At 32.1% G+C, this 23,619-nt stretch overlaps 2 protein-coding genes across 2 annotated transcripts in view; both read left to right on the forward strand.

Annotated features, from left to right (window-relative positions):
- The window catches only part of LOC140052544 (uncharacterized), a 45,579-nt gene extending 28,581 nt beyond the window's left edge, over positions 1 to 16,998 (forward strand). Inside the window, exons 29-37 of the mRNA XM_072098152.1 lie at positions 11,346 to 11,481; positions 11,613 to 11,762; positions 12,012 to 12,111; positions 12,209 to 12,273; positions 13,859 to 13,993; positions 14,198 to 14,326; positions 14,682 to 14,842; positions 14,935 to 15,070; positions 15,315 to 16,998. Coding sequence (XP_071954253.1) covers positions 11,346 to 11,481; positions 11,613 to 11,762; positions 12,012 to 12,111; positions 12,209 to 12,273; positions 13,859 to 13,993; positions 14,198 to 14,326; positions 14,682 to 14,842; positions 14,935 to 15,070; positions 15,315 to 15,383 — 1,081 coding nt within the window. The 3' untranslated portion in view covers positions 15,384 to 16,998. The remainder of the gene's footprint in view (positions 1 to 11,345; positions 11,482 to 11,612; positions 11,763 to 12,011; positions 12,112 to 12,208; positions 12,274 to 13,858; positions 13,994 to 14,197; positions 14,327 to 14,681; positions 14,843 to 14,934; positions 15,071 to 15,314) is intronic.
- Positions 16,999 to 17,713: 715 nt separating this feature from the next.
- LOC140052368 (uncharacterized) overlaps positions 17,714 to 23,619 on the forward strand; it is a 116,685-nt gene continuing 110,779 nt past the window's right edge. The window contains exon 1 of the mRNA XM_072097916.1: positions 17,714 to 17,801. The gene's annotated coding sequence lies outside the window, so the exon portion shown is untranslated. The remainder of the gene's footprint in view (positions 17,802 to 23,619) is intronic.

Consider the following 23,619-nt stretch of genomic DNA (forward strand, 5'->3'; position numbering starts at 1 on the left):
GTGCAGAGGACATACCTATGATTAAGGGAAATCCTTATTCAGACAGTTTGTGTCCCAAAAGTGTCCCCTTAATAGGAAGTAAGCCTATAATGTAGATATAGTATCTCTGAGATTTACTGTAGCATGTTAATTATGGTGTGCATGTGACCTTTTTCCTAAATATTATAGGAAATATTATAGGATAGGATTGAGTTAGGAACTATGAGAAATTCGGATACGCACAACATAAAAAAGTGTACCTACAAAAAGTCTAAGGCCTACACATTCCTAATAATAAGAAATATTGTCAAAATTGACGTCATCACCAACAAGTTGTGTTTGGATAAGAACCCGACAAAACCATCTATGGATTTAGAAATAAATACAATGTGCATTGAGCGAACTTAATATTCTCGTTTTATTGTGTTTTGTTGTTTTTGCTGAAAACAAGCCTGTATAAACTATACACCAATTGTGGTGGTATTAAGGTTTCGATTAAATAACCGTGTAAATAATTATTAAAGCACTTCCTTATTCCATAGACGTACGTTGGCATATACAGACGAGTTTCTATCAATATTCTGTAAGTATTCTTAGGCCTACTTGTTATTACCACTACAGAAACATAAACTATAAACTTGAAAATTGATCACCATTAGTAACTTTATTCAGGACCTGATAAATACTTAAGCTAGGTTCTTCCTCTACTAGGACGACGCAACGCAATACGTCGTAGTGAACTAACTCACAAGCGACAGGCCGATGATCTACCAGAGTGCAGTTGTGATTGTGCGCTGATAAAAGTGGAAACCAACAGTATTAACAGCCTCGTCATATTCCTTACAGTGTTAGGTACTGTTATCGAAACTAGCATAGACGAAAATAAAAGTTCCAAGGGAGGACATATACTTCTTCTTACTTCTACTTCTTATCGAAATGTTTTCTTTCAGAAAAAGCATGATCGTTAGTATTTTGATTTGCATGTACCTTATTGGTTCCACCGTGGGTACGTTTTAATTTAATCAAAATGCATTAAAAAAATCAATATAATGATCCATAATTATTGTTGTATAACATTAAGAAACATTCTTGCGAATTGTCATTCATTCGCAATTTTTATTAGGCCTACATAAAACATAACGTAACAATGATTGTATTATCTAGTAAAGTAGATATTTATAATTTTGACTAAGAAAGGTCGTTTTTCGTGTTTATTATAATTTAGCCTACATTTAGGCTATATTGGCTAGATAATGAAATAAATGTTCTAATTATAATTATGACAAACAATTTTTATAGTTAGGCCTCATACTTTAGAAACTGTAGAAAAAACTCTCAGGTCACTTATTCCAGGAAAGAATGAGTTGGCAATCTCTAATCTACTCTTCCCTGTTTATTATATCTCCATTATTTGATACTATAGTTATTTGTATTTTCTTCTTTAGGAAATGATGGATATATAACTGTTTTGAATTTGTCTCCACAAAGCAACGGTAACAATAGGTACCAATGTTACACTCCTAGTAAAACTGGTTTTAGTTTAAGTTACGGCAGATCTTTTGGAGTAGCGAATGGTGAACAAGGAAATGAAATATCATGGAATGTGCCAGGTGATGAGGTGAAGGGAAGGTATCGTACAAGAGCAGTAGGCATGGGAGTATATTATTGCAAGATAGTGAAAGATGGCGCCACCACAGTCGTTGAAACTACTAAAATAAGAAATGATGGTAAGGCATAGCAGTCCTATATAAACAGCTTTACATTTGAATCGAATTATACTTATAGAATAAATTATACTGAATAGTAACAGTAGGTTACACTTGAGAACTGATGCGTTCCATCGTAGCACCAACGTTTTAAAGAATCGTACAATTCTTCCAATACCGTACTTTTAATGAAAGCACACACATTTTGAATTTACATAAATAATGATAAAGGAGAATAGGCTACACTACGGTAATTAATTTAAAACAATATATATTTTAAAAACAGCCGTAATAACGCCTGAAAACTCTAAAAACACTGTAACTGTAAATGTTGGAGATAACGTCACACTTAGTTTCAACACTGATTTAACAAGTGATTTAGTGTGGAGTAAGGATGGATCTACTGCATTAAAGAATGGAACAGAAACGAGCATGACCTTTGATCCAGTAAAGACCAGTGATGCTGGTGTTTACGAGATGTATCAGGATGGTAACCAGGAAGCTCGTATACATGCATTTATCAAATTGATTGTACGAGGTAAAGATACATAATTATTATAAAATTATAATTATCGCGTAGGCCTATCCTTGAATTGAAGACAAATACAAATATGCTTATGGTGAAACAAAATGCCGATAGGGCAATCAAAAGACATACAATCAAAAGAAGATTATTTAAACAATTGTACTGCCACAAACAAGTTTACTGATGTGAAGCGACATCAATGGATGTTATTGGAATCGCAAAATATTTAAATAAAGGTAATTGCTGTGCTTGATCAGTTTACTTAAGTGTACAACTGTACTGTCTAACATGTAACAAATATATGCTATAGATGATGTTAATCAAAATAAATCTATCCTTTACAGATAATATTCCACTGTCTGATTAGTTTTTGTTTTAATATGCCTACCGAAGCTACCGATTTATTCACTATCTACCTTGTAGGCCTAATTGTTACATCGTTTAGGAAATCATAAATTAGTAGTAAGTACTTTCGGTTTGTAGAGTGTCCTAATCACAAATGGGGTCCACCTGACTGCACTGGTGACTGTGAATACTGCTATAATGGAGGTGTGTGTGATGACAAAACAAGATTTTGTATCTGTGCACCTGGATTTATGGGATCCGCGTGTGAAACTGGTGAGGATAATGTTAACAATACATAAATTGCACTTTTTGTATTAAATGAAGAAGATGTAAGGCTGAATGATTTTGTTTTTGTTTTTATTGAAGTATATTGATATCAAACGGTATTTAAAACAAAAACGCTCATTTCAATATCTTATTTTAAATATTTTTAGATTCGTATGAACGAAAACTTTTACTATTTTATTTTGCTTTTGTTTCCTAGAATGCAATGGCAATACACACGGTTGGAATTGTGAAAATCCTTGTGCCAGTGGAGGTCTTCTTTCTTCGTGTAGAAACTTTCAATTTTGCTTACCTGATCCATATGGATGTAGCTGTGTAACCGGTTACAAAGGATTAAAATGTGATACAGGTAACGACAAGACAAGTAACGTTATAAAATAATATAAACAATTATACACAAATCCCTTTTTGTTATAGGCTTAGTTGCGATTTTAAAAAAAGTATTGGCCTATATCAATATCATAGTATTATTGCCGTTGTCATTACACCGTAGTTTAACATTCAAAATAATAATACGAAATTTGTATAGTTGTTACAGTATTTTAAAGTTTTTTTTAATGGATTCATTGATTTTAAATTATCTCACAGAATGTTCGTCGGATACATTTGGTGCAGACTGTGCACAAATTTGTCATTGTAAACAAGGTGGTTGTGATAGATATACAGGAATATGCACTGACAATCAAGATTCGTCTTGTGCATACCGATGGACGGGATCTAACTGCCAAAGTAAGACGGAGTCATCTATTATAAATGATGGTTAATTCTGACATAGGCGAGCACAATGGAAAAACTTTGGGACAAATCTCTGCCTTGGTTACCTACCTTATCTATCTCAGTACCGTGAAACGTAGATTTGATAACATTAGTTTCCAATTACATTATTATATTGTTCCATATTTCTATCTTAGGAAGATATAATAAAGGGTTTTAACACCAAATTTCTGATTTCATCGGTAGATTTTCAATTCAATTTCAATTTTACGCGGTCCAAGTAATTTCCGGGTTCACGATGAGTTCACCGTTCACGTTTGTTCACCTTGCAACTTCCTGGTTTCAACCATGGACCTATACATTAGGTCTAATTTAATGTATAGGTCCGTGTTTCAACTAAGTTGGCCGTTAGTGGCTATAGTCATTTTAGTTTTTTGTTTACTTTTGGATCGGACCGCGCGTGTGAAGGTACAGTAGTTCAAGAATAAAAATTATACTGCAAATTAATAAAGATCAAATTAAATATACGCCATAAAGCATCGGAGTATATTGTGGGGAATAGTATTATAAAATTACATAGGGAGATCTGATGATAAGATTTTTTATTTAAAATCGATTGAAATCCCGATAGCCGAGTTTTATTGAGTAAGCTGGCAGGAATAATAACTGTGGGCTATCTGTGTCACGTTAGGACCGGGATACATCTGTCCATGTTGCAAACGTCTTCCTTCTTGGGCCGAAACGGCACACTCTGTCGCGGAAGTTAGTTTCAAAATTAAATAATGTATTAATTATTAGGATTGTATTTATTTGAATAAACGCCCACAACTTCCCCAATAAAAAATCACTTTGAATAATAATCCCCCCCCCCCCCCAACCCATCTATCTATTAAACGCCCATCTACATTTATACACACACTATTGTATAATATTCATAATAACACAATTACACAATTTGTAGTATTCATTCGCACTCACTGTTATCTACAATTTACCAAGCATTTGTTATTCTTTTTTACCACTTTTCATATCTATTAGAGGATTTTATTTGATTATAAATGTTACCATATTATTAAAACTAAAAATTAAACATATCCCTCAAATGAACTCCGCCTCCCCACCTCCGCCCTATAAGAGCCCTACCAAACAATAAACACTATACTTTAAAATGTTATTAATCATCTAAGACACTGTGAAACAGAGTAGGTTTAGTTTGCGAATGTCAAGCATTTTCAATAATGGTAACCGAGAGGAACGTACAAGGAGAAAGTCCTTCTAGAACCTTTTTGACCGAGTCATTATCATTCCGAGAACACTAGAGGGAGAGCGAGCGAAGCGAGCTCACCCTCTAGTATATACCAATCTTAATAATTGTTAACTAACATAATTCATTAATAAAGTGTTAATTAATGTTCTGTGACCTATTTCTACTACGATTAGTTTATCCAATAGTAGGCCTACGCTTTTTTCTTCTTCAGATACAAACTTTTCTAAGCCAGAGGTCGTTTATCTTATTTACTTTTTTGCTGTTAAATTATGCATGTTTCGGACACATAGCATTTCTCGTAAAATAAAAAATAAAAATCTGTAATGGAAGATTACATTGTTGATAAAAATCAATAATTTCGACGATTTTCTTAGAATGTCAACCTGGATTTTACGGAGAAAACTGCGATATTGAATGTCCATGTGAATGTCACAGAATTACTGGCAGATGCATAGAAGGCACGTGTTTTCATAATTGGCTTAAACCTGAGTGTGAAGTTGGTAAGCACATGTTTGTATTTTTTCAATCACCAGATTTAATAACCCCAATAGTCCTAATCGATATCGCTATTATTATTACTGAGTACTTCAAAGAATATGAAAAGAAAATGAAAATAATAATATTTCTTAATCCACAGGAATCGTTAATACCACATCTTCACCATCAAATAACGGCCAGAAAACAAATGTGTCCTGTTCAGTTTATCAGACTGCTTTGAATAGAGTTCAAACAATTATAATGGTGACACATAATGACGTCATAAAAAATATTACAACACCATTGGAAACTCTATCAGATGGAAACAATACAACGAGACATACGTTTTCTGTAACATCTGACGTTGATTCGACATACAAATGTGTAATCGTACAAGATCAATTTTCAGCTGAAAGTGCCATCCTTTTTGACATATTTCGTAAGTATTATGAGAATAAAGAGCTTCATGTATACATTAAAATATACCATTAATAATTAGTATAATAACAAAATAATTATTCAGAAACAAACTTGTTACAGCTGTAACTGTCTAATTTTTTCTCAAAGGGTTACCTTTTTATAATGGAAGTCTTACTATTCTTAATATGTCAAGTTCCTCCATCGACATTAAGTGGACGGCATGGAACAATAATACTGACAATGGAGATGGTCCAGTTGTTGGATACTTTTTATACCACAAACTGAACAATACGAATGATTGGAAGAAGACATTATACGAGAATTCTTTATCAGGCAATGTTAGTGAGTTGATGTGGGATACAGAATACACTTTTGGTGTTTCAGCTGTGAGACCTGGTGAAGGAGGAGAAGGACCAATTGGAGAAAAAACAATAACAGCAAGAACGATTTGTGGACGTAAGTAGTGTTCAGATCATCGGTATTCTGACATATATTTAGCTTAATCCAATATACACTATTATTGAATCGTATTTTTGTGTTTTGTCTTATATTACAGAACCTCAACCAGTTAAAAATGTAAACCATGAACTTATAGACGGGAATCCACACAATTTGTTCATTAATTGGACTGTAAGTCATTAACTACGTTTTTATTAGGAGATTCAATACTTTTCATCATAATAATTTCAATTATTAATCACCCGTTTTATAATATTGCTAATGGTTAATTACCATTCTCATTATAAAATAATTATCATGTTACTAATTACCTTATCATGATTAATTACAATTATCCGATATACAGTACCGGTATTAGCCTTAATACAATGCAACCTATATCACATTTTTGCTGCTAATAAAAAGATGCCTTTAAATAGTCATACTATCAATAACTCTCTGAAAGATTTGGTATAGTATAATAACAAATATGATGCCTTAAATAAAATAGACTTACTAAAACTGAGAGCAGTTGCCAGTAAAATTGGCAATTCTCTTGTAATTAATACTTATTTAATACAATACATGCTTACAACTTATGTATATATATTTGTAATGTTTATATTCAGCAAAGTGATGCAGATACCGAGACACTGCAATGCTATAACACGTCATACATTTTATACAGAGTATATCTGCAATCTAATGATGAGGATGACGAGATGAATATCTACTACGAACTTATCGGCACTAATCTAATTATTTATAACCTAACTTTAAATGTATCGTCTTACACCATTTATTTGACTGTCTCAAATAAAGATAGTGAAAGTGAAGCGGTTGAAATTGGGGCTACTGAAGCTACTGTAGCTACAAGTGAATCTTCGAAAAAAGACGTACTAGAAGGTTTGGCAACTTTATAGAAATTAATTTTATTTTTGTGTGTTTCACTTACATTTATGTTTCTCGGTGGTTTGTAGAAATAATTTTAAGTGGAAGGTATAAATTAATCGTGTAATTAACAATTTTTACTATACCTGTGTTATCAAACAGTGTAACTTAGATTTACTTTACATCTATGATACTAAATATAGTACATTATATCACATTTTAGACTACTGTGTGATTCTCTAAATACCGGTAGTTTATTGTATTATTCGGGATGGTAAAATTTAGCATTTTTTTCAAACACATGGCAATTTCAAAATCCTACTGTTCCATTCGTTTTTATTATTTTATTTAAAGCAACCAATCAACCAACTAACTCAACTTCAATCGGCATAATCGGTGGTGCAGTTGGAGCATTCATATTTATCATATTGTTGACTGTAATTATAATTGCTTTGTAAGTATGGTTATATTTATTTCTGTGTACAAAGGATATTTTTATTTACAATACAATAATCGCATGGTACACAAAATCGTATGTTTCCCTATTTCTTTATCGATGGATTTCTATAAAAGTTTCAGTTTGTACTTCGTTCTTTCCATATATCACCGGGTTTCAGAAGTATTGCTAGCTATCATTTTGAACAATCATAGAGCTTCTTCCTCCATAGTACAATACAACGCAAGAATACCAAAAGTAGAGTGTTGTATAAATAATTATAAAACAATAAATAGAGCGAGACATTAATTTTTCCCATATTGATTTTTTCTCCTTTTAAATTATACTCCTTTTGTTCTCTATATTGATTTGTATAATACAGGAGAAGAAACAATATTAAAAAGAAAACAATTCAACGAGGGGAAGATAAACTACAGCTCACATTTGAAGGTAAAAATACTAAATTACAATCAGATGATTTATTTTCTTATTCATTTCACACAAGACTTTAATGTTATTGTGTCACGCCCAGATTGAAGTTAACTATATGGCTACTGAAGAACGCAATTAAAAGTATACAGATATATAATATTAGCAACTGAATGTCTTTATTTCTTTGTCCGCCGGTCACTTCTTCGTGGACTTGTTCACTACCAATTACAATCCAATCATATATCATAAACAATCATGTGTATACTCGGCTTGGTTTACTACAAATGGTGGTCAGACAGTTACGTAATGGTACCAACTTCAGCCCAACGGGCAGCACTACAAACAAACGTTAACGTTTAATTGTTACAGTTATCTACGTTAGCACAGAATTACATTGTAGCCTATACATTATCGTTATTACAAGTATATAGTATTACAAGTATATAGTATTACAAGTATAATATAGCCTTACAATAAATGAGTATCTTACTTACAATGGTCAATCTGTATTATTGCTGAGGTGTGACACCTCCCTTCTCAACAAGGTTGATGTGAGGTGTAATTACTACATTCCTCCGCAATTCTTTTATACGGTAATACACCTGACTAGTTCTATGCAAATTACCCTTTGCGTTTAACTTTAAATGCCCGTCACTTTTGACTGTGACATATTGTTTGAAACTTTTCATTTTCTTTTTTATAGGCCTAATAGTAAATGTAAAATAAAAAGTTTAAATCGTTAATAACATAATGTTTCAACATAACAAACAAAAATTAATATTCCTTATTTTCATAATGATATTTTTTTTAAACAATGAAGTTATCAATCATTTGAACAACTATACCATATATTACATAATTGTTTTTTTCATACAAACAATTTAACTTTTACTATGCACACGCAACACACAACATTGCAGAAATGTACAGGCCTGCGCTTTCTTCTTTTCTTTTTTGATAATCTTCCATTATACCAAAGTTTTATACGTTATCAATTGTATCCAGCTCCGATGAAATCAAAAGAAGAAAATAATGAGAATAATTGTGAGACAGGTGTCACATGCTCAGTTGATGATTTAACTGCGGAATCGAGAACAGATACTCCGTCAGAGAGTGTACAACAACAACTCACATATGAAAATGTTGCCGCCGTGAACCCAAGAAGAATACCAATTCCGAAGCTGCCTTTCTATTTCGTCAATAAAAAAACAGAGTTGTTCCAGGAATTTGATGTTAGTAACACTTTACAAAATATAATTATACTACTGTAGTTGGATGTTTGAAAAAGAAAGGTATTGAATTAGATTCTATATCAATATCAAAAGACAGTTTTTCGGTGGCCACGAGGTTCATCAATATTGAATAATAGGGCCTCTATGTATGCCTTAAAAATCTATGTGTTTTAACACGCAATTAACACCAACACAAATTAATAAACATTTAAAATCAACCTCATTAATCATATTATCATTGGGCGAAAGTCTCAAACTTATCGATGGGTAACTGACGGATCTACGTCACCATTACAGCTTCTACCAGTCGAAAAGGCTCACCCATGGGAAGTAGCAGCCAAAGAATGTCACAAAACAAAGAACAGATTCAAGAACATTGTCCCATGTAAGTATAACGAATTTGTGACTTTCTTATTTTTCTGCCGATTTTCTAGTGTATTGACATTTTATTCTCTAATAAAATGTCGTTTTGAAACATTTTAATTAAAGAAAATACATAAATATTTTATTCTTAGATGATCATGCAAGAGTTGTGTTGGACAAAGTTGACGGCGATCCGGATTCGGATTACTACAATGCAAGCTATATCGATGTAAATAAGTAACACAAACTTAAATATTTATTTGTTTTAGATTCAGAAAGTCTTAGTCCTGAGTATGATTACAATTGATTTTAGCTTATTTTATATTCATGAATCTCTCTGCGCGATTTACCAGCAGTGCGCACATTCCAATCATTGTGCGCACCAATAACACTTTTGGGCCAAATTCCATCAACGGAATGAAATGTCTTTAATTAATTAATTAATAATTTCTAAACAATACTTGCATAGATAAATGTCTTATTTTATCTATAGGGTTATGATACAACAAGACATTACATAGCCTGCCAAGGTGAGAAAAATAAATACAATTAAACATTTAAATCACTTTGTATGCTGTTTATTAATTAATTAATTAATTAATTGGAATAAATTATGTTTCATCTCACCAGGTTTCCTATATTAGAATCTTAAACTAGATAACTATATATATATATATATATATATATTGCAATGTGCATTAATTATATTAAGCTACATTATAACTATACAGGGAATAGCTAAACTGTTGATATTGTTTTTCTTGTCTTATTATGAATCTTTTTCAGGTCCTAACAAAAACTCTATCAATGATTTCTGGCGAATGATTTGGCAGAAAGATATTAAAGTAATCGTTATGCTTACCAATGTCTTTGAAGGAACTAAGGTAGGCCTAGTGAAATAGTTAATTTTGTATTAAGAATACAAGAAAACAATTTTTTTATAAATACCGTTTTTCCATTATATTATCAACATTAATTAATAAATATGAGAAAATACGTGTCTCATCAATCTATTATAAATTATACTACACTATATTATATACAATTAAAAGTGCATTTTCCAGAAAGAAACTTGAGATATCGAATTGTTTATTACAAAAATACTTGGTTGGTTTTTCTTGTGGATTTGAATAAGTATACCTGACATATATTATGCTGCACAAATTATTTATTCTGTTTTTAAAGGAGAAATGCAAGAAATACTGGCCAGACGAACAAGAGTTACTTGTTTTTGATGACATCAATGTAAAAGTTGATAGTGAAGTAACAACAAAGGATTACACAATTAGAAACATTGTTATTTGGCTTGTAAATATCCTGCAGTTTTATTAAATTTGTTTATCGTTACATGTAATTATTTGAGGATTATAGTAGCGTTTTAAAAAAGAAAGAAACTATTGGTGGTAAACTTTAGAATAGAATACTTGTTTTCTTATAGAACCTGTTCCTACAGATTACTAGGACTATATGTTCCGGATGTACTGTATTACTGGCGGTGGGAATAATTATTAACAGAAGGGTTACCAGTATTACATATTGACTAAGGTATTTAATTTCATAGGAAGAAGACATGGTTGCTAAACAGCGTGTAATTAAGCAGTTTCATTTCACTCAATGGCCTGATAAGGGAGTACCAAAGTCTGCTTCAGGATTACTGCATCTTATCCAGAAAGTGAAAGGTGCACGAGGAACTTCATTGACTCCGGTATTAGTACACTGTAGGTAAGTATAATTACTATGAAACATACAGCATATCACGTGAGTTATGTATCGTAACAATTATTTAAAACAAATTATATATTTATTGATTTATAATTATTATTCTTTTTTTTAGTGCCGGTGTTGGCAGAACAGGTACCTACATTGTCATTGACGCCATGTTGGATATGATTATGGCTGAGGAAGCTGTCGATGTCTTCCAATACATTAAGGATATACGGGAAAATCGCATCAATATGGTTCAGACCGCTGTAAGTCATTGAAACATTAATTGGCAATGTGTTGAGAGGCAACTGAAACACAGCGGTTAGTTGCGACCACTGAACTAATTATATTATGTGTTTTTTTGTAGGCTTACATTATGTCTTCTTTTTATTTTCAGGCGCAGTATGTGTTTATTTACAGTGTTCTGAGTGAGTTTTATCTCAATAGTATTGTTCAATTTCCAGTCTCTGAGTTTACACCTCGCCTAACAAACTTGAAGAATATAAATCCTGAATCAAAGAAAAGTTTCATTAAAGAAGAATTTGAGGTACACACATATTTAATTAATAATTAATTTTTCTCTTTTCTTTTTTTTTTCTTTTTTCCTCTTTTTTTTTTTTATTTTATTTTTTTTATGTCAATATTATATCTTTTTCTTTCTTTCTCTGAATTCCCCTATTCTCATTTATGTGGTGTTCGTGCAATTATCATCAAAGGTCGGGAAAGAGTTTATTTTGTTAATTACGAAATCATTACGTCGGAGTGAAAACCAATCTTTTTATTTTTGACCATGCAGATGATGGTTTCAGTAACTCCGCCGCCACCTTTAGAAAAAATGTTGAGTGGACGTCAAGAACACAGCATCAAGAAAAACCGATTTGGAAATGTGTTACCAGGTGAACGTTTATCCTTAATTTTATTTAAATATTATGAGTAACACAATTGACTATTATTGAACTATAAGCTATATAATTTTTTTTTTATTTGTTACAGTTGATCATTCTAGAGTGATATTGAATTCAGAGACCAACAATTACATCAATGCTTCATTCCTCAATGTAAGTTTATTTATATATATATTCATTTCATTTATCTTTTTATTTCGGAATATAATGGTGACATAATATTATATCCATAGCAAAAGAGAGAAAAAAAATCTTAATCTAACAGCTCATAGAACAAACACAAAGATATGTAAATATATAAGTCAATGCAACAAAGCATTCCATTGTATGTGCATTCTTGACACACTAAGAACGTGGCGATTAATGGCCATGATCAAAGAATTACTACTTGCGTTCACACGATTTTTAAAACTAAAAACAGATTTTCTAATGAACTCATCAAAGGATGGGACGTCATTTAAGACAAACATCATGCTTGCACTACAATGTCTTCAGCAGTAAACGTAAGGCATTGTTATAACATACCTTCAGTGATCTCAGAGTGCTCTTATTATATCTAACACCATAAGGTTGAACAGTACATGCTGACACAGTAACTCTTGAATAGATAACATTTAGTATTAGTAGAACATTTTCCAAACTTTCTATTTAGAGAGTTGACCCTAATGCAAATAGATCGATATTGACGTTTGATGTCACTTTCATCAGTTAGGTTATTACTGATCACATGACCAAGATAGGTTATTGAATTATCAACGATTAGAGGTGCCCCATTTAAGGGCATATATATATATATATATATATATATATATATATATATATATATATATATATATATATATATATATATATATATATATATATATATATATATATATATATAAATCATACTGTAAATTATAGAAACAGTGCTCATATTCGGAACATGATCTCATAATCGCGTCGAGCATAGCTCATTGGCGAAAGTTCCGTATTTTTTAGTTGTATGAAAAAATGTCTCTGGCTGGATTCGAACATACAACTAAAAAATACGGAACTTTCGCCAATGAGCTATGCTCGACGCGATTATGAGATCATGTTCCGAATATGAGCACTGTTTCTATAATTTACAGTATGATTTATATATAATTTACGCAGTGCTACGCAACATCATTGATTTATATATATATATATATATATATATATATATATATATATATATATATATATATATATATATATATATATAAATCCAAAGGCAAATTACTGAAAAAAATGACAATGCTGTGGGTATCAGTGGCTGGATCTCAATGGAGATACAAAAATAAAAAGCGAAAAGCTAAATCAAAACGATAAAGTAAACAGCCAGAAAAGTTAGCAGAGCTTTCGGGCAACACTAGCCCTTTCATCAGTGCAAATGAAGGAATTTGGATAACGTCATAGTATAAAGCTGGCAAGTGCTGCCTGGGTGGACAGGAATAAAAGAAATATAACAAAGGGAGCCAGGGTGGAGTCTGAATAAGTCTGAATATATATATAATATATATTCAATAAACAATAACGAATAACATAAAGAAATAGAGTTTACTCAAACACTGTAATATTACAGCTTTGGTTTGCTGGTGTTTAGCAATTTACATAAATACGGTACAGAGAAGAAATGTCATAATTGTTGCTGTTGGTACATTGCCTATGCCATATTTCTCTTCTTTTTGAAAAATAATTGTCCAAATTCTTTTATTTCATGGGTTACATTCAGGGTTACAGAATAAATAATAGATTCATTGCTACTCAGATGCCAATGGAGGATACTGTGGAGGATTTCTGGCGACTTGTTTACGATTGGAAAACATCGACTATTGTGATGTTGAATTGTATTGACCATTCAGATAAGGTTGGTCAAAAAACGACGGTTTGATACCAATATTAAAACACATACATATACTATACAGAACATGACAGACTTTGTATTTTGCTTCCTGCGCTTTTCTTTCTAGCGGCAATATTCAATGATATAGTTTATGATATTTTAGTGATAATAAGCATCAAAGTGTATACCGAATTGGTAAATCTGTTTTTAAACATTATTTTTATACAGACATGCGCACAATATTGGTTGGACGTAGGCAGCTCTGTGACTGTCGGAAATTTAACAATACAGTTTGATTCGGAAGAAAGCAGACGTCATGTAATAATCAGAAATATGTCAATACATACAACGTCTAAGGTAGGCCTAAGTTAATAATACTTTTAACTGAAAATTAGGGTTCACAACTAACTTGTCGAAAAGAGTAAAACGTGAATGGAATAATTACTTTTGTATAGTATTGTGAATTTTTATAATTAAAAACACGTTATAATAGGATTTGATAATTTAGGTATAAATGTTGTTTAAAAAACTGTTTATACGAACAGTGTTATCGTATGCTAGAATGGTTTAGAAGTTAGGTCCATGGGTGAGAGGCCTGTTGTATCAGAACTAAAGTAATATTCACTGGATGTTAATGAAAGACCTATTTCAAACAAATTGATTAGTCATTTAATTGTGTAAGCGATTTAATGACATTTACATATTCACCCAGAAATCTGAACCATTTTGTGTGACGCAATACCAAGTTACAGATTGGCCAGTTGACCAAGACACTCCCGAGAAGTTAGAAACATTGTTGCAGGTGTATGAAATGGTTCAGTCTTCGCACGCCGGTGTTGAGGATGGAGTGAATCCCATTGCAGTTCACTGCATGTAAGTTCATGCGTACAATATTAAAAACACACTTCTAAAATAAAGTAGGCCTATTGAACATAATCTATTATGTGTATTATGTTTTCTTATAGAAACGGTGTTGGTCGAACTGGCGTCTATTGCACTATGACAGAAACATTGGACAGAGTGAAACATGATGACGTCGTCGACATATTTAACTGTGTTAAAATGCTTCGAGAAAATAGGCCAGGTTTGGTGAATAATATTGTAAGTCAAATAATATTGCAAAATTGATTTTACTAAATTAAAATTTAACTTGATTTGTTTATTCAGTGTTTTTTAAGTATTTTTTCAAATTAAGATAATAAAATAAACTACAGTTTTAGAAAAAAATGAACGGTTAATTTATTACATTAAAATCTGTGCGCTATTTCTTATATATGCCTATTTTGTTGTAGTCCAAAAGAGGAAAAAAGAGAAAACCCTTCATATATTAATTTGTATATTTTAGGAGCAGTATACACTATGTTATGAGCTCGTGGGAGCCTACCTTCAACAATTTGCAACGTATTCTAACTAATGAGGTAGGCACTCAAATCTGCAGCTAGACTGGAAGACATCTGCAAGATATGAATATCCAAGTTACCTATGATAATATGATAATAACCAATTTACCGTATATTAACTACGTTACCTGTGGTAATAACCCAGTTGTAACTAAGTTACCCAATGTAATAACCAACCAAGTTACCTCTTCTAATAACCATGTTAACTGTAAAGTTACCTGTATTAACTAAGTTACCTGATAATATCCAAGGATATCTGTGATGATATCCAAGTTGCTTGTGATAATAACTAAGTTACCTATGTATAATTACTAACTTACTGTGAACCACCACGTTTTTAAATAGAGTTGTAAGAAGTTACCTACAAAAGTTACCTGTAATAATCAAGTTATCTGTGATAATAACCAAATTCCTTGCTTGCATATATATTTACCAAATTAGTGTGATAATAATTAAGTTACTTGTATAATAACTAAAGGTACCATATTAACCAAGTTTTATCTGTATATTAATTAAGTTTTATCTGTATATTAACCAAGTTACCTGTAATAGTAATCATGTTACCTGTATATTAAATAAAAAGTTACCTTAATTATTACTAAGTAACCTGTATAATAACCAAGTTAGTTTGATAATTAACCACAAGTAGTGTGATAATAACCAAGTTAGTGTGATAATAACCAAGTTAGTGTGATAATAACCAGGTTAGTGTGATATAAACAAGTAAGTAAAATTAGCTGGTGAGGTGTGGGAAATGGAGGCGGGTAAAGTAAATTTAAAAACATTCACCTTGATAGATTATTCTTAAATTACTTAAAATTTACCAATCGATGATTTAGTTTTAAGGTTTAAAGATGTATTGTCCCTTGAAACAAAAAAAAATGAAGGTCAAAATATTCTAAATTTAAATTGGCCATATCAAAGTAATACTAAAGTTATTCGTTCGAGCCAAAAACAACAAGTTTACGTAAATAACAGGTAAATTAGTTTGATAACATTTCGTCTGGAAAATCGTCGGGAGCGAAAGTAGTAAACAAAGATTTCAAACCATGAGTACGCATTATTATGCATATGCTAATTAGGATTATTTACAACTCGTCACAGTTGAGAAGGTATTTTCACACAGATCGTAAAGAAGTTTTATGAAATATGGATGCAGAGTAGCGAAACAAGCGCGTTTCATTATGGGGTATGATTTGATGGAAAACTTTGACTGGAAGTCAAAGTTATTTTTTAAACAAAAAAACGTCTGTATTTTAGTTAGGCCTAAATGATTTTTTTTTCGACAAATTTTTGGTGATAGTTAATAACTATTATGATACTTCAAAATGACCCACCTTTTTTCGAAATCTTTTATTTTTTATTTTTTGGGGATTAGTCAAAGGGACAATACATCTTTAATTTAAGTTTTGCGTTTAAAAAAAATATATTATTGAGTTGCTTTTCTACTATTAGGCCTACTGCGGCTATGTTATTATGTTTTTAGAGAAAAAAAAGCGACGTCGTACATTCCCGTCGTAATGTCGAGATATTCTATGAAGTGTAAAAAAACTTACCAAGGCACAGATTTTACAATTGATATTGTATAGTCACTTACTTATAATGTTTTCAATAAAATGACAAATCATATGCATAATTATTATTATTATTGACATTAATAGTACACACCATAATAACATGAATCAAATATCTATGCAAGCAGATCCTACATTCTGTATACATTATGTAGTATAGGCCTACATACATTATTATATTTCATATTATGTTAATTGGGATTTATATAGTTGTACGTATTGTATTGACCAATGGCCGTCGAGATAAGATTGAAGTATAGGCCTGTAATAGGCCTACTATTCAATTCCGGTAGTCAATAAAGCCTATAGTGCAATCTCGCTGTAAGTGTAGTAGGCCATAAATCCGGGTATAACGTTATTTAAATAAAGAACCTCAGCAATTCCCCAGTGGAATTAGACCCCCCCCCCACCCTTTAAAATTGGGACGTCCCACAGGAATTTTTCATTCTAAGATAAGAATCATGTACTTCTCAACGACTTTAAACATTTCAAATGAAAATACTACTACTACTATAGTAGTAAGCCTAGTAGTCATGTCTACACTATCACACTTTATCTGATGTGCCCATTCACCAACCAAACATTGCAAAAATGGCCAGTAGTAGTAGTCACAAAACAAAAAGACACAAAAATATGCTTATTTCATGACGCTCGTTCTACTTTATATAGAGGCCTTTTAAACCCGGAGCTACCCTTTAAATTAAACCATATCGGTTAAAAGTGCGCCATCTATTATATTTATAGCAATTTGCAAGTTGCCGCGTTTGTTTGTTGTGTGTAAACAAAAATAAAGACTTTTTTAGAGTAACACTTAACAGTACTTATGATCTTCTGCCTTCCTTTTCCTCAGTAAAGTGTGTAAGTATAATGACAGAATAATAATACGTCAAAAAATCATAATATGCTAGGCTAGGGCTAGGCTAGTCAGTCTAGTTAGTAAGCCTAGCTAGCCTAGTAGACTAGTAGTAGTAGCCTAGGCCTAGCTAGGCCTAGGCTAGTAGTAGTATAGTAGAAGTAGGTAGAGTAGTACTAGCCTAGCTAGGCCTAGTAGTAGTAGGCCTACTAGGGCCAGCCTACAGTAGGCCTAGGCTAGTAGGCCTATCTAATAAGCTAGGTCTAGCCTAGTAGTAGCGGCGCTAGTTCCGTTTCGCACCTGTTTTTATTTTGACTTCCTTTTGACTCCAAATTGTTAAGCAACTTATTGTGAATACCACACCTTAAAATTGGGCCTCATAAGTACTTTTATGAAGAAGAATCACATAAAAAGTAACAAATAAATCCTTAAATTGATGATTTTACAGACATGTTTCTCGCATACCGTTCGCGAATTTAGCATAGGCCTACTCGAAGTTCAATATTTTCGTTTCTATGGAGCGCCAAAAGAGCAACAACAATAAATGGTTAAAACCTCAGTGTAATGCGTCTTCTTTTAATGCATTTATTATTGAAATACACGTTTAATTTTAATATATTTTGTCAATAAAAATGCTGTAACATTTTACTGCTATTGCTAATAATTTGTTGTTTTCAAATAGCAACCAACCCTAGGCCTAAGACTAAGAGTAAGACTAAGACTAAGAGGAATATTGTTTAGATCAGGTATACCCCTACAGACTACAGTACATGTAATATGATGATGAATTTGTCGATTTTCATTCCTAAAAGTTCCTGCAAAAACCATGTACAGTATCAACAGTAATATTTTTGTTGCATTGACATTGACAAAATATGATAAAATTGAACGTAATATTCACCAATAAATGCATTAAATATACGCAATTTACTGAGTTTTTAGCCCTCTATTATGATTGCTCTTTTGGCGCTCCATAGAAACAACAACATTGAACATGGAGTAGTAGTAGCCTATGCGAAATTCACGAACCGATGTGCGAGAAACACGTCTGTAAATTCATCAATTTAAAGGATTTATTTTTTACTTTTTGTGTGATCTCCTTCGTAAAAGTATTTTTGAGGCCTAATTCTAAGGTGTGGTACTCACGATAAAGTTACTTAACCAATTTTGAGTCAAAATAAACGACAGGTGCGAAACGGAACTAGCGCCGTAGTAGCTAGCTAGGCTAGGCCTTGAGTAGTAGTAGTATACGCCTTTTTTTCACGAACAGTGACCGACCGATCGATGACAAACAACAATGCTGTGCAGGAAAGTGTAACCACAAGAAATAACAATACTACTATAGATAGGTAGTGCGACAAGGACAAGTTACTTAGTCCTTACCAAAAATGTCTTCAACAGACAGACAGGCCTAGGCCTAATACCATTTTCAAATCTGCAAAATGTAACAACTTGTAACAAGTTTGGATAGTGACAGTGTGAATACAATTTTGAGGAAAATCTCCAGAGATTTCATAGGTGTCCCTTTAGACAAGTTCTATTTCCTCTGAAATATGATGTAAGAAGCATTTTTGGGTAGAAGCTGGGATCCACTTGATTTAGGATATTTCGACCTTGCTGATTACGAATATGGCGGATCCCAAGCGAAATTCGGCCATCTAAGTCCTTAATTTGCATAATTAAAAATGGCGGCCATTTTTTATAATTACCCTATATCTCGAGAACCACTAGTCACAGATAATTAATTTTGGTGTCAAAATGTTTTAAATATATGTTTTTATATTCACTTTAATGACACATTTTCTCAAAAAATTGATGCAAGTCGTATTTCTGACATTTTGACCTTTGACCTTGATTTATCGTATCTCAGTAACCAATAATCGGAGAGACACGAAATAGGGCTCAAATTGTTCAGAAACTATACATTCTTATTTATTATAATGAAATGTTTTTACAAAAAATGGCCGATTCTACAACTATTGACCTTTGAACTATTAGTCAAATATAATAATATAATAATAATATAACTTTGAAAATTGTGGTCTTATGAATTTTTTTTTCTTTTTAAATTGTTTAAAACATGTGTGTTTCTATACAGTCTAATGGCACATTTTGTACAAGAATGGCCGATAGTATGGTTATTGACCTTTAAACTACAGCATAGGCCTACTGTATACTGAATATAATATAATATAATTGCATAACTATGAAATTATTTATACTCAATAATAATTAGTAAAATTATAAAATTCACTGCCATCAAATATGATGTGTTATGATTTATATAGATTTAAAAAAAAATTGAACACGCAAGTTACATTTGTTGAAATTTAAAATTACCTGCCATCAATATGATGGAGTATGATTATAGATTTTTTTAAATGTGAACATGTCAGCTACATTTGGAAATTACCTGCCATCAATATGATGGATTATGATTATAGATTTAAAAAAGAATTTGAACACATAAGCTACATTAGAAAATTACCTGCCATCAATATGATGGATTATGATTATAGATTTAAAAAAGGATTTGAACACGTCAGCTACATTTGGAAATTACCTGCCATCAATATGATGGATTATGATTGTATAGTACCAGCCATCAATATGATGGATTATGATTATAGAATTAAAAAAGAATTTGAACACGTCAGCCACATTTGGAAATTTGGAAATTACCTGCCATCAATATGATGGATTATAATTGTATAGGTTTGAAAGAATAGTGAACACGTAAGCTACATTGGGAATGAACATGTTAAGGGCATCAGTTTTGATCATTCATGCAAAGGTTTCCGTCATCTTTAGCGTTGTTACAGTAGCATATTAAAGCTGTACATGGTAGTTTTGACTTTTTGCACCTACATCTATATGGTTATGCATCGTGTCTTGCATCCACAATAAATCATCTCTAACGAAGCAGTAGGAATAGCTTCATTTTTCAGAAGCACTGGTTGAAGTTTACCATTAGATAGCTCCCAACCAAAATATGTTGGTGATGGCAAATGCTGGATTGGCGATACAGCTTTTTTCAATACGAGTGCTTGGAAGTGTGCTCTTTTTATATGATGCTGGTGCACTGCATCGCTTGTTGGAGGTAATTTTTTTTTTTTTAAACATGGCATGCCTAACTTAAAACTGTCGATAAAGGACACCACCAGACAAAGATGAACCAAAACACAGAGACCAATTCGTCGAATTATAGAAAGTGGTGAAATACCGCTGCCAAATTGCTGGTCAAACTTGTTGGCATTACAAGATAATAATGCAGATCTGACACGATTTCTATCAGAGGAGTTGATTCGTCAAGCTCCTATAGACAAAGAAATTGTCACAGCTGGTGGATTTATGAAAGAATCAGTTGTTAAATCATCAAAATTGTACACGAATACGTTGTCTCTGGTCAGACCATGAAGAATCGGACACGAGACTTGTCATGCTGCCAATGTCCGATACGACACAGTTGTAGTTGCTTCTAGGGATACAGACGTACTAGTGATTCTAGTGTCTCACTACCAAAGCATGGTATCCAAATGGATGATGACAGGGACATCCAAAAAAAGAAAGTATCTATAAAAGACATTTTTCAAGCCTTGCCCGAGGGTTCTGCAAAAGCACTGATTCCATTCCACACTATTAGTGGATGCGATACTACCTCATATCCAGGGAAGAGTTAAATTATATTAATACATACATACAGTAATTTAACTCTTCACTGCTCATATCTAAGTGGTCACTCAAAGGCATCGGCATGGGAAGTATTAAAAAAAGGTATGAACTAATTAAAGACCTGGGAGAAAACCTATCAGTGACCAAGTTATTATGAAATCGGAAAGATTCATTTGCTACGTTTACGGTGTTGGTCAAGTTAAAAGTACCAATAAAGTTAGGCTTTAAAAAAAAAAGGCATTACCTCCAACAAGCGATGCAGTGCACTAACATATAAAAAGAGCACACTTCCAAGCACTCGTATGGAAAAAAGCTGTATCGCCAATCCAGCATTTGCCATCACCAACATATTTTGGTTGGGAGCTATCTAATGGTAAACTTCAACCAGTGCTTCTGAAAAATGAAGCTATTCCTACTGCTTCGTTAGAGATGATTTATTGTGGATGCAAGACACGATACATAACCTGCCAATAGATGTAGGTGCAAGAAGTCAAAACTACCATGTACAGCTTTATGCCGCTGTAACAACGCTAAAGATGACGGAAACCTTTGCATGAATGATCTTAACTGATGCCCTTAACATGTTCATTCCAAATGTAGCTTACGTACGTGTTCACATTTTCTTTTAAATCTATACAATCATAATCCATCATATTGATGGCAAGTAATTTTCAAATGTAGCTTACGTGTTCAAATTCTTTTTTAAATCTATAATCATAATCCATCATATTGATGGCAGGTACTATACAATCATAATCCATCATATTGATGGCAGGTAATTTCCAAATTTCCAAATGTAGCTTACGTGTTCAAATTCTTTTTAAAATCTATAATCATAATCCATCATATTGATGGCAGGTAATTTCCCAATTTCCAAATGTAGCTGACGTGTTCAAATTCTTTTTTAATTCTATAATCATAATCCATCATATTGATGGCAGGTACTATACAATCATAATCCATCATATTGATGGCAGGTAATTTCCAAATTTCCAAATGTAGCTGACGTGTTCAAATTCTTTTTTAAATCTATAATCATAATCCATCATATTGATAGCAGGTAATTTTCTAATGTAGGTTACGTGTTCAAATTTTTATTTAAATCTATAATCATAATCCATCATATTGATGGCAGGTAATTTCCAAATGTAGCTGACATGTTCACATTTTAGAAAATCTATAAGCACACTCCATCATATTGATGGCAGGTAATTTCAAATTTCAAATTTCAAATAATGTAACTTGCGTATTCAAATTCCTTTTTAAATCTATATAAATCATAACACATCATATTTGATGGCAGTGAATTTTATAATGTTACTAATTATTATTGTGTATAAATAATTTCATAGTTATGCAATTATATTATATTTAGTATACAGTAGGCCTATGCTGTAGTTAAAAGGTCAATAACCATACTATCGGCCATTCTTGTACAAAATATGCCATTAGACTGGATAGAAACACACATGTTTTAAACAATTTAAAAAGAAAAAAAAATTCATAAGACCACAATTTTCAAAGTTATATTATTATTATATTATTATATTTGACTAATAGTTCAAAGGTCAATAGTTGTAGAATCGGCCATTTTTTGTAAAAACATTTCATTATAATAAATATGAATGTATAGTTTCTGAACAATTTGAGCCCTATTTCGTGTCTCTCCGATTATTGGTTACTGAGATACGATAAATCAAGGTCAAAGGTCAAAATGTCAGAAATACGACTTGCATCAATTTTTTGAGAAAATGTGTCATTAAAGTGAATATAAAACCATATATTTAAAACATTTTGACACCAAAATTAATTATCTGTGACTAGTGGTTCTCGAGATATAGGGTAATTATAAAAAATGGCCGCCATTTTTAATTATGCAAATTAAGAGCTTAGATGGCCGAATTTCGCTTGGGATCCGCCATATTCGTAATCAGCGAGGTCGAAATATCCTAAACCAAGTGGATCCCAGCTTCTACCCAAAAATGCTTCTTGATTCGTTTTCTAGGCCGTTTTTTGAGAAATGGAACCTGTCTACTTGTGAAATCTTGAAGAAAAACAAACTAAACAAGAGGCCTGTGTTTTTGTTTGGAGATGTTCAGAGTTCTCACTGCACGCATGCGTTTATTGCCCTGGTATTAACAGCAATCAAAT

Source organism: Antedon mediterranea, chromosome 6, assembly GCF_964355755.1.
Source record: "Antedon mediterranea chromosome 6, ecAntMedi1.1, whole genome shotgun sequence".
Lineage (NCBI taxonomy): Eukaryota > Metazoa > Echinodermata > Crinoidea > Comatulida > Antedonidae > Antedon > Antedon mediterranea.